A 12,961-nucleotide genomic window follows, 5' to 3' on the forward strand; every position below is an offset into this window, starting at 1 on the left:
CAGCACTCGCATGAATGTTTATTAACGTGACATTCTGCATATACAGTGACAAATCCGGCGTCAGGATCCGCTCTGTGGGCGGGCCTCGTACCCATACGCACCGTTCATACGCTCGTGAGCAATAGCGTTCGGCTATAACGACACCGAGGGTTAATTAATCACACAGGGATTATATATGGTGCTTTAGCTTACATGACCTACAGGCTGAGGAGCAGCGGTGGGATTATAAAGACCTGGAGAAGCTGGAAAAGCGTACGATCTTCTGCGTCCGATTTTGATCATGGTTTGAAATCTAAAACATCAGCTATATTTTTTTATCCAGGGTTGTATTATTCTGAAGCGTCTGAATACGTCGGCGACCCGGCTAGTGAGCGTACGTCGTGGGAAATGTCGAGATAAATAAGCATTTAAAAACTTACAATGAAACATCAAAAAAAGGACGAGGGTGAACGGCTTGGCTTTCTAATTGTATCTGGATTAATAAAAAATATAAATTAAAATCACAATGCTCTGTCAGATCGTTCCTGCTTCGAAACGGATTGAAGTCAGCTTTGAAATATCATCCGATTTATGAAATTAATTCTACACTGGGAAAATTCCGATCCAAAAAAAAAAATATCAGTAGTTTATAATATTGCACTTCGATAATAAACACCAGTGGAGTAAAACAAGGCAAAAAAATATATAAATAAATAGAGATGCACAGGAATTCATGGGCACGAGTGTGACGGTGGGAAAAATGAGATAATCAGCATAAAAAGACGTCACTCTCTCTCTCACTCTCTCTCTCTCTCACTCTCTCTCTTTCTAAATGCACATCCTCTTCACCCCGCACTCACAGCAGAATTTGGCCCAGTCCACCGGGTACTTGGTTCCACATTCATGACAGAACTTGGTCCCCTGTGTGGAAAAGTCTGCCTCACTGTCATTGTTTTTCGCCTCATTCCTAAGAGAAAGAGAGAAAGTGAGAAAAACACTCTGTGATGAGGAAAAAGAAAACCAGCTCTTTAACTCGAGAGCCAAACAATTAATCTTCTAATTCATCCGTCTAGGCATCTGTTTTCTATTAGTTTACAGTCACTTCAAATTCTTCTTGAAGTTTATTGAAAAGTCATAGCACACCATCAGGATGCCTTTCTACTGCTGGTAAATATACACCCATCAGGCATAACATTATGACCACTAACAGGTGAAGTGAATAAGACTGAGTATCTCCTCATCATGGTACCTGTTAGTGGGTGGGATATATTAGGCAGCAAGTCAACATTTTGTCCTCAAAGTTGATGTTAGAAGCAGGAAAAATGGACAAGTGTAAGGATTTGAGTGAGTTTGGATTTGAGCAAGGGCCAAATTGTGATGGCGGATAGACCACTGGATAAGAGCATCTCCAAACTGCAGCTCTTGTGGGGTGTTCCCGGTCTGCAGTGGTCAGTATCTATCAAAAGTGGTCTAAGGAAGGAACAGTGGTGAACTGGTGACAGACAACGTCTGCCAAATTCCAGAAATGTCATGGGCGGCCAAGGCTCATTGATGCACGTGGGGAGAGAAGGCTGGCCCGTGTGATCCGATCCAACAAACGAGCTACTGTTGCTCAATTTGCTGAAGAAGTTAATGCTGGTTCTGATAGAAAGGGGTCAGAATACATAGTGCAGGACAGGTCAGGACTGTTTTGGCAGCAAAAAGGGGGACTAACACAATATTAGGCATGTGGTCATAATGTTATGCCTGATCTGTGTATCGCAACACACTCTCAGGTAGCAGCTGATTGGTTGAAAAATATCCCACTGAAGGCGGTTTGTGATCCACTGACAAGTAAACCTCAGTGTTTTGTAAAGAAATAAATCATTTAAGGAACATGTTATTATCAGAAAATAATCATAATCAACACCAGGCGGTGATATGAGGCAGAGTTACTGACTCTGTTACCTGCTTAAAGTTGATGTTTCAGTATTCAGTTGAACAGCCTCTGATCATGGGTGTTACCTTGAATTATAGTTGTCAGCACTGTAGACCTTCTTTTTGTTCGTTCCTCCTCCATAGGACATGCTCTTCAGTGAATTCGGGGCAACCAGGCCTTTAGGTTTGGTGTTAATCCTAAACACATGAAATAACAAGGGGGGGTGGGGTGGGGGTCGGGTATGAGCTCATGAAGGACTTTACCATTCTGGTCTGCAGTGTAAATCACTCACCCAGAAGGAGGACTGGTCACTCCACCAGCAATGGGGCGGGACGGAGAGAAAGAAGCTGACGTGTTCACATTCCTCACCGACCCTGCAGGACTTTTGGTGCCTGAGAAAAGATCAAAGATCAGAGAGCTGTTTCTGTGTTTCAGCCCCTGTGTGTACGTTAAAAATGAAATGCTGATTTTCGGCTGGTTTATATGTTAAGCGTTAAGATGTTATCTTGAATACGGAGTTGCTTTAAATATCAGTTTAATGCTCAAGAACGGAAGAAACTGAACACAACTTCACGCAGGAAAGCAGAAAGGATTAGAGTAGAAAGGTTTTACATGCAGGACAGTAGGCGTGTTTATGTTAGACATGCAGGACAGTAGGCGTGTTTATGTTAGACATGCAGGACAGTAGGCGTGTTTATGTTAGACATGCAGGACAGTAGGCGTGTTTATGTTAGACATGCAGGACAGTAGGCGTGTTTATGTTAGACATGCAGGACAGTAGGCGTGTTTATGTTAGACATGCAGGACAGTAGGCGTGTTTATGTTAGACATGCAGGACAGTAGGCGTGTTTATGTTAGACATGCAGGACAGTAGGCGTGTTTATGTTAGACATGCAGGACAGTAGGCGTGTTTTTGTTAGACATGCAGGACAGTAGGCGTGTTTTTGTTAGACATGCAGGACAGTAGGCGTGTTTATGTTAGACATGCAGGACAGTAGGCGTGTTTATGTTAGACATGCAGGACAGTAGGCGTGTTTATGTTAGACATGCAGGACAGTAGGCGTGTTTATGTTAGACATGCAGGACAGTAGGCGTGTTTTTGTTAGACATGCAGGACAGTAGGCGTGTTTATGTTAGACATGCAGGACAGTAGGCGTGTTTATGTTAGACATGCAGGACAGTAGGCGTGTTTATGTTAGACATGCAGGACAGTAGGCGTGTTTTTGTTAGACATGCAGGACAGTAGGCGTGTTTATGTTAGACATGCAGGACAGTAGGCGTGTTTTTGTTAGACATGCAGGACAGTAGGCGTGTTTTTGTTAGACATGCAGGACAGTAGGCGTGTTTTTGTTAGACATGCAGGACAGTAGGCGTGTTTATGTTAGACATGCAGGACAGTAGGCGTGTTTATGTTAGACATGCAGGACAGTAGGCGTGTTTATGTTAGACATGCAGGACAGTAGGCGTGTTTATGTTAGACATGCAGGACAGTAGGCGTGTTTATGTTAGACATGCAGGACAGTAGGCGTGTTTATGTTAGACATGCAGGACAGTAGGCGTGTTTATGTTAGACATGCAGGACAGTAGGCGTGTTTATGTTAGACATGCAGGACAGTAGGCGTGTTTATGTTAGACATGCAGGACAGTAGGCGTGTTTATGTTAGACATGCAGGACAGTAGGCGTGTTTATGTTAGACATGCAGGACAGTAGGCGTGTTTATGTTAGACATGCAGGACAGTAGGCGTGTTTATGTTAGACATGCAGGACAGTAGGCGTGTTTATGTTAGACATGCAGGACAGTAGGCGTGTTTATGTTAGACATGCAGGACAGTAGGCGTGTTTATGTTAGACATGCAGGACAGTAGGCGTGTTTATGTTAGACATGCAGGACAGTAGGCGTGTTTATGTTAGACATGCAGGACAGTAGGCGTGTTTATGTTAGACATGCAGGACAGTAGGCGTGTTTATGTTAGACATGCAGGACAGTAGGCGTGTTTATGTTAGACATGCAGGACAGTAGGCGTGTTTATGTTAGACATGCAGGACAGTAGGCGTGTTTATGTTAGACATGCAGGACAGTAGGCGTGTTTATGTTAGACATGCAGGACAGTAGGCGTGTTTTTGTTAGACATGCAGGACAGTAGGCGTGTTTATGTTAGACATGCAGGACAGTAGGCGTGTTTTTGTTAGACATGCAGGACAGTAGGCGTGTTTATGTTAGACATGCAGGACAGTAGGCGTGTTTATGTTAGACATGCAGGACAGTAGGCGTGTTTATGTTAGACATGCAGGACAGTAGGCGTGTTTATGTTAGACATGCAGGACAGTAGGCGTGTTTATGTTAGACATGCAGGACAGTAGGCGTGTTTATGTTAGACATGCAGGACAGTAGGCGTGTTTATGTTAGACATGCAGGACAGTAGGCGTGTTTATGTTAGACATGCAGGACAGTAGGCGTGTTTATGTTAGACATGCAGGACAGTAGGCGTGTTTATGTTAGACATGCAGGACAGTAGGCGTGTTTTTGTTAGACATGCAGGACAGTAGGTGTTACACACACCAATTAATAGGAAACTGAATGTAATGTAAACGTTTTTAGGTAAACTTGATTACCCTGTAAAATCCTGTAGATTCTCACACCCCCATTTCCAACCTGAACGTCTCCATCTCCCATTCAATCTCTTCTCCTCCTTTCTCATTTTGTCTATAATCTATAATGAATACAGCCAGCCAGCCAGCCAGCCATCTCCAACTGGTTTCATGAACACGACTCATTGTTCTCCAGAGAGCTTCCCTGCTGAATCCAGCAGGAGCTCATTGGGATGTGATAAAACAAGAGATTCTTGGCATAAAAAGTGCTCCTGAAAGATCTGCCAGGATTGCCTGATGTCAACACAGGTCTTTATTTTAAAAGAATGTTTCCAACATCTCGTGGAATCCGTGCCATGAAAACCTGAGGGTGTTTTGAGAGGAACCTCTCGACGGAGTATTAGGACAGCGTTCCTAATAATGTGCTCAGGAGCTGTGGATTGATTTTATTTCACTCTAACGAACTAGAAACACTCTCACTGACGGAACACAAGAGCTTCGGCTTATCTTTTGGGACGAGGTGAGAGGTTATTAAGATGCGAAAGGAGGCGGGGCTTTCGGGATGGAGCGCGAGTGTAAAGTGATCCATCCATGCAGTTAGGTATCATGTGGGGTACACCCCCCCCCAATCAAAATTAAACCCTAGGAACGAAAGGAAAAACTAGCATTTCCATAAAGCCTGTTTTATAACAAGTGACCTTATGAGACTTGCAGATGTTGCCATGGCAACATGAGGGGGAGGAAAGGTGGGTTGGGTGTCACTGGATTTGTTTTTTTAAACATTTAACACTGTCTACTGTCAAGCTGCTGTTTTGATGATATTTGGAAATGAAACCCTGCATCATGTCACTGCCTGCCTGCCTTCAAACAGCAATTTATCAAAAGCAGAGGTGCTGCTAGGAAACTTTTTGGGAAAGGGTTAGCGATGGTTTTCAGAGATTCGGTCCGTACCAGTTCCTCCGCTCTGCCCGTAGACTGGACGCTGAGGTAGGCGAGAGGAAGACGTAGAAGATGCAGAAGATGCGGAAGACGCGGAAGTTACAGGACTCGCTTTCTTCACTGGGGCAGGTTTGTACTGTAGAGAGACAGAAAGAGAGAGCGAGAGAGAGAGAGAGAGAGAGAGAGAGAGACTTATAATTTACAAAATACTTATTCATTTAGTAAACACTAGAGTCAAAGCAGAGTGGGAATTTAACACCTTTTTCTACCGCTTGCAGGTACACATCATTTAGCTTGGAAGAACAAATCATGTATCATGTTCGGGTTATTTATTGTTTACTGTATTATTATTATTGTTCAAAGTTGTCTAGCAGAAAGCTAGCAGAAAAAGAAATGCTCTTCTTTCGGCTGCTCCCTGTTGGAGGTGACCAGAGCAGATCATCTGGACCACATGTTTCTGGTACAGGTTTTACACCAGATACTGATATTCACACATCATAAATTACAGACAGAAACCTCTCCGTTCGGTGCATAGCGATCCTGCTTACCTCACCGACACCTCCACATATCTGGAGAGAGGGAAAAAACGTCAGCTAATAACGCCTTTGTGGCGTTTTAACGAGGGCGCTAATATGATGTTCTACCTGTTCATCGATTTCTGTTTTTTTTTTTCATCAGAATTTCCATCCTCTGACGCACTCTGATGCACTCACCTGTGTCCTGGCTGGAGGCTTGGCTTTGTCGTTTCCAGCGAATTTGCCCTTGTTGGAGATACGGGACGCTTGCTCCTTGCAGAATTTGATGTGCCGATCGGCTGCATTCTCGCTAAACCGCCTCTGGCAGTATGGGCACTGGATATAATCTAGAACACGGGAAAAAAAGAAGTTAAAACCCGTTACTACGTCAACAATCCCGACAACAATTCCACCCGTATCCAGAAGCACTTAAGTGTGTACCTGGGTCGTAGGACGGAGGAGGGGGCGGGGGAAGAGGGCCACCATCTTTCATCACTTGGGTCAGGCCCTTGGCAGCACGGATTGTGGCGATGAACTCCTCGTGCTTTCGACGCCAGTTGGACGCTTTCTTGGGTGCTTCAGGCTGTTCAGAGAAACGTGTCGTTTAAGGACAGGGCCGGTTCGAACAGGGCCTATGGGAATTACCTGTGACGTCTATGCAGCAAGGCAAACTGAAGCGGAAAGAAATGCTGAAAAAGTGCCGAAATAACTTGATAACAAATCCGGTGGTTTTGTGCTGTTTATTCTTTCCTCGTTCCTCAGAATTCGGTACGCTCAGCGCTCTGTATGCACCGTGGTACCTGGTCCTCAACTGCGAGCGGTCAGTTTAAATCGCTAACATAAATGACCATCTTGGATTTCTGTTGCTTTTTAGACTATTTGTCGCTCTCAGTTTATTTATATCATATCATACGCATGGATATATTTAATCCAAATTCATCAAATCCATCAAATTCATCAAATCATGGCATGCAGTCTTTTGTAATAATTGTGCATAAAGGTCCTTAATTCTCTCAGGTGGTCTAGCTGCCCATTCTTCTTGGCTAAAAGCCTCCTGTTCCTGTAAATTTCTTGGCTGTCTTGTGCAAACTGCATGTTAGAGATCTCCCAAAATTGGCTACTGAGTGATTTTGAGGTCAGGAGACCTCAGTGATGTCCACTCCATAACCTTCACCTTTTTTTTTTGCTGTAGCCTTTGGAGGGTCAACTTGGCCTTGTGCTTTGGATCATTGCTAACTGTCTGCCAGTATTTTCTGAGAACATGCTTGCCATCAATTTTTGGCTAACTCCACTGTGCCACTAGAGCTCACACAGCCCTAAAACATAAGAGCTCCACCAGCATGGAGGCATTTTCAAGTATTGAGATATATCCTTTTCCTGCTTTATAAAATTCACCCACCCTATTACGCACGTCCATTGGCAGTTCTTTTGTCCTCCCCATGGTGCAGTATCCAGCCACAGCTCAGTGCATCACCTCATGAGCTGAGAGGCTCACTGAATATTTACGCACAGACACTAATTACAATTATAATGTGTCACAGGAGTGGGAACTTCCCTTTAAGCCGTTTAAACCTCGGTGGGTCGACCTGTGTGTTTATAATGTGGCCAAACATTCAAGGATATGTAAACTTTTGATCAGGTTTTAAAAAGGTGTCAAACAACTATGTGATCATTAATGACCTCAGGTGACCACTATCCTTAAATAAGAAAAAAAAATCTTTTGCATTATCAGTCCTATTTTCTAAATGTTTAACAGTTTCTTTCAGGGTACGCAAACTTTTGAGCACAACTATACACAAATGTATTCAAAAGTACAAATAAAAAAATAAATCTAATGAAATATTCTTGATATACAAAGTGTATAGAAAATGTATTTAAAGTAGGAAAAAGGCTTAAGGTTATTAAGGTTCTCAGTGCTGAGAGCTTGTGATGTGCTGCAAACTGGAGCTCATTCATCCTCCTTCTTAAATTGATGGAAAGAAACTTATGCGAGGGTTAAACAGAGACCGGTCTGTGGCGCTGGACACCAGAGAAGGCACTAAAACTAACAGACATGTTATGTCTGGCGTTGAGCCGAAACCCCAGTGTACGTCACTGGAACAGGGTTTTTTCCTGATGTTAGTATAGTACAGTGCTTCCCAAACTGCGGGCCCCCTGGTGGGCCGTAGCGGTATTGCAGGGGGCCGTAGCTAGGCTAAATCAAAATATTAAAATAATTAAAATATTTTAGAATAGAATATAAAAAGCTTCTGTTACACACTTTGATTCAATATAATTGTAAATAGTATGCAGACAGTATGTAGTGTTAAGGATTTAAATATATTTGTAAAGAATGTTTACATCATCTTATTTTCACCAGGATATAAAAATATTACATTTTATGGTAGTTCTCATAATTCACATGAAATTCTTACAAAATGGTTAATAAATGTGAGACAATCTGCTTTATTAAATATATCTAATATACAAATATATGTATAAATATATCTTTATACTATTAATCAATATACTGTATTTTTTAAACAAAGAGGTTGGGAGGGGGGGTCGTGGAGCTTTTGCTATGTATTTGGGGAGCCTTACCCCTCTGAAGTTTGGGAAGCTCTGGTATGGTATACGGCTATTAGCTAAGACTTTTTCTCCTTCTGTGTGCTGCTTGTTCTGGCACTAAACATTATTTTCACTTTGCTTTAAATCATGTGTTCAGGTAGAATCCAGTCATAAATCATATTCGTTATGCCTCTACTGTAAATACTGGCACCCCTGTTTTCATGAAGCTCCTTATATTCTGAGGTTGTTTGATCTGAAGATTGTCTATATAATCCATCATCATTCACACATTAAAGGCAGACCTGCTGCCGATTCTGAATAACGATGGATACAAAATCAAATGGTAGTCAGTGGTAACGTTAAATAACGGAAGTGAAATCGTATCGTATCGACTTATATCGAATCGAATCATATCGACTCATTTCGAATCAAATCATATCGAATCGTATCATATCAAATCATATCTTATCATATCATGTCGAATCATATCGAGTCGTATCATATTGTATCATATCGACTCATCTTGAATTGTAACGTATCCAATCGTATCATATCAAATCGTATCATATCAAATCATATTGAATCGCATCATATCGAAACGCATCATATGGAATCATATGGAATCATATAGAATCAAATCATATTGAATCGAATCGTATCATATCAAATCGCATTATATAGAATCATATCGAATCGTATCATATGGAATCGAATCGTATCATATCAAATCGCATTATATAGAATCATATCGAATCGTATCATATGGAATCGAATCGTATCATATCGAATCGCATCATATCGTATCATATCATACTGAATCGAATAATATCGAACCACATCATATCAAATCATATCAAATTGAATCATATCGTGAGGCGTCCATTATATTCACTTACTAATAAGACGAAGTGGGAAAAAACTGGAGAAGGTGGAGACGTACAGCTGCAGTTAAGGAAAAGTGTGCAAGCAGCTAATAAATAAAATGATGATGTTGTTTGTGAGGAGCGCTGAGGGTTTTGGTCCTCACCTTCGGCTTGAGCGGTTTCACAGTGGAGATGTCGGTGCCCTCGGCTCTCTGCCTGCTCGAGTCGAACGCCTTCCTTCTCTTCGCCATGACTTTCTGGCAGATGGGCGTGTGCTTTTTCTACAGAGAGAAACTGATCTGGTTATCAGCGCAAGAGTGAAAAGCATATTTCATATTTTTCATCACTTCATTAGAACCGTGCACTCAGGAATAGAAGGGTCCTCAAAGGTTCTTTTGGTTCTCACTTTAGGGGTCAGGATGGTTCTCACTTTAGGGGTCTGGTTCTACATAGTTCCTTTAAAGGTTCCTTCAAGCTATAAGGTTTCATCTTTAAGAGATCTGTCACAAGAAACAATCCACAAGCAACATCTGGTTGTGTGGAGCAAGAGAGAAATGAAACACTTCCTGTAGGTGATGTTATATAGGAAAATAATCAAGCTCTGGGTGATGTGCTTCATCACAATGCCCTGTCGTTGATTATTTTCCCATCACAGCGCTTCCTGTAATTCTAGAATAGCTTATTTACTCCAGAACGACGTGTTATTTTTTTTTTGGCCATTTACGGTTACACTTAATGCTGTGGAACGTTCTAACGGCTTTCCTGTTCAGAGGCTCCTCTTGTGTATTTAAGCAGCTTGTTTTCGATTGTAGGGATCAATAAAAGAGGAACTCAGAGGACAAAGAGCACTTTGATGAGCATGTTTTCATCCAAACAGGGATTTCCCTTCGGTGTTTGCGAAGCCACGGCTCCATCCATGTCACGACATGCAGCGCACTTTGGCTCTCGGCTCCAATTTCACCCTGGAGACTCACCAGGACGGCTGAGAAGAAAGTTCTTCCACACACTTTACACGACTGCATCGACTCGCCCACGGGCACGGATTCTGAGGTGGAAACACAAAAGGAAGAGAAAGTTAGTAATGTGGTGATGAAGTCAAGGACACACCGAGATGTTTAATCACAAAGGAAACTTCAGAGAGCAAAATACAAAAACTCTGTACATGCACAAAGATTTAACACACACACACACACAGACAGACAGACACACATACATACACACACACACACACACACATACACATATGTGTGTGTGTGTGTGTGTGTGTGTGTGTGTGTGTGTATGTATGTGTTTTGTGAGGGGAAGTATTTCATTATCAGAAATCCTCCACCTCCTCCTCCACCTGAACACAGATCAAGTTGTGCGTTGTTTGTATCATTTGGGTGTATAGCAACCTCTACAGATGGTTTGTAGGTGTGGGCTTTCCACAAGCTTTTGTTTGTGTTTTAGTTCTTCTGAGAAACAGAAGTAACCAAACACAACGCATACACCACTTTTGTTTAAAACCTATTTTATCTGTCTGACTTCTGATTTATGACAGCCTTTGTTACAGCTGTCCGTCATAGTGTCTACCAGCAGTGTGAATGCTAGTGAGTATACTATAATGGCAAAAGTTTTGGGACACCCCTCCAAATCATTGACTTCAGGTGTTGTTTTTCAGGGGAATTAGAGCAGAGACTGACAGGGTCATCCCCAAACTGTTCCCACAAAGAGCATGAAATTGTCCAAAATGTCTTGGTATGAAGCTGAAGCATTAAGAGTTCCTTTCACTGGAACTAAGGGGCCGAGTCCAACCCCTGAAAAACAACACCTGAACTCAATGATCTGGAGGGGTGTCCCAGTATAGTGTGTAAATATATATATATATATATATATATATATATTAGTGACGTGCAAAAGTATGTACACCCCATTCTGATTTCTGTGACAAAACACATTAATTTGTAAATAAATTATTCTGCAAAATTATATACATACATATATATATATATATATATATATATATATATATATATATATTAAAAACCTTATTAATATCAAATAATAACAAAGAAAGCTGCCTAACTGAATAAATCTGACCCTAACCGACGTCACTCCTCAATGATCAAAGCAAAGCGAATAAATCATGGCCGGATTCCAAGTGCCCTTATATTAAGCGTCACGCCCACTACATAGGGTGCATACGCCATTATCTTATCGCCTGTGTAGTGCACCTATGAAGGGAGCGTTACGTCCTTTGGAACGCAACCCATAATTTTTTATGGAACGAGCATTTCGCTAGTCAAACAAAAGACCGCGAATAGCAGAAAGCTAACACGGTACGCCTTTCGAAGCACAGCTCTAGTTAAATAATAATATAGAAACGATAACTAATTAATTATAGTTTTCTTTATTTATGTCCTTACCGTCAAGTTCCTCCATCTTTCTCAGTGAAAGCAGGAGATGCTGCTGTAGCAACGGGCATTCACCAGCCTCGCCTAAAACACGCCCCGCGAGCCAATATCCACGCCTCTGATTGGTTATTCCCTGTCCTTGCGTTTGCGCACGAGGAAATATCCTGATATTTGATTGGTCATTCCCAGAGCGAGGACGTCATTTTGAAGGCGTAGGAGGAGACCAGGAAGTGAAAAATAAGATCATTGGAGGAACTGGGGAAGGCTTATGAATATTCATTAAACAGTGGGCAAACTCGGCATTTGATTGGCTAAACGAAAAAGATCAAATAGAAACGATCATTTTAGACTGGACAAGGAAATGGACAGCGTCGGGTTCAGAATTGTGGACACTATTTATAAATAAAATATATATATACATTTATTATATAAAATAAAATTATATTATTAAATTCTATAAAGATAAGTTAGATTTGTTTATTAATATTACACGAATAGCTCAAAAATTGAAGAAAGTATTTACATATATTATTCATGTTTACCATTTAAACATATGATAAGATAAGAAAGAAAGAAAGAAAGAAAGAAAGAAAGAAAGAAAGAAAGAAAGAAAGAAAGAAAGAAAGGAATGGACAGATGTTTTGTGCCCTGCACAAGGTTATACTCTATTATACACCATGTAGCAGGGTGAGTCACACACACACACACACACACACACACACACACAGTCTGTTCCTCTTCAGCTTTCATCGCACATGTACAGGATTTTTCTTTTCCCTCCACACTGACTGAATCTTTATGAGGTAACACACTTGTGTAATAAAGCATGTGAGTTTTTTTTTCTTTTTCCTCCTTTTGCACAATGTGATGTGAACACTGTGTCCAGGAACATTATCACACACCCCTCCCTGCATGGCCGTGTAGGACTTCGTGCCCTCGTGAACTATGAATCATACTTCAGAGGAAGAAGAAGTCGAAAGCTTCCTCTCGGTTTCTGTGTCATTCTGGAGCAGCATTATGGACCGTGGATCTTCAGTGGAGAAGTGGAGGTGACTACAGGAGAGGTTTCTTCTCAACATCACCCTGAGTCAAACAGTCAGAGATGGATGCAAGCACCTACACTTCACTCACACACTTCAACACCTTTAAATAATTCATTATTGATTGATTGAATGATTGGACGATTGACTGATTGATTGAAAGAATGATTGATTGAT

At 41.5% G+C, this 12,961-nt stretch overlaps 1 protein-coding gene across 2 annotated transcripts; it reads right to left on the minus strand.

Annotated features, from left to right (window-relative positions):
- zc2hc1a (zinc finger, C2HC-type containing 1A) lies at positions 1–11,881 on the minus strand. Of its 2 annotated transcripts, none has more exons than XM_058377043.1 (9): positions 11,757–11,881; positions 10,326–10,396; positions 9,516–9,632; positions 6,383–6,524; positions 6,140–6,288; positions 5,439–5,562; positions 2,190–2,289; positions 1,984–2,094; positions 1–946 (listed from the first exon to the last, which is right to left on the minus strand). In XM_058377043.1, exons 1-9 carry the CDS (start codon positions 11,770–11,772, stop codon positions 808–810), a joined length of 969 nt encoding a protein of 322 aa, XP_058233026.1. In that variant the 5' UTR covers positions 11,773–11,881; the 3' UTR covers positions 1–807. The 2 variants fall into 2 exon arrangements, 1 of the variants encoding a protein (XP_058233026.1); XR_009203341.1 differs by having other exon boundaries at positions 807–946; positions 1,927–2,094.
- Between the last annotated feature and the right edge of the window lie 1,080 nt (positions 11,882–12,961).

Source organism: Hemibagrus wyckioides, linkage group LG23 (assembly GCF_019097595.1).
Source record: "Hemibagrus wyckioides isolate EC202008001 linkage group LG23, SWU_Hwy_1.0, whole genome shotgun sequence".
Lineage (NCBI taxonomy): Eukaryota > Metazoa > Chordata > Actinopteri > Siluriformes > Bagridae > Hemibagrus > Hemibagrus wyckioides.

Coding starts and splice junctions, on each gene's coding strand:
- zc2hc1a (XM_058377043.1), bottom strand. Junction 6,289..6,382: donor TCCTCCGTCCTACGACCCAG/GTACACACTTAA, acceptor CCCGTGTTCTAG/ATTATATCCAGTGCCCATAC. Junction 2,095..2,189: donor GTGACCAGTCCTCCTTCTGG/GTGAGTGATTTA, acceptor TCATGTGTTTAG/GATTAACACCAAACCTAAAG.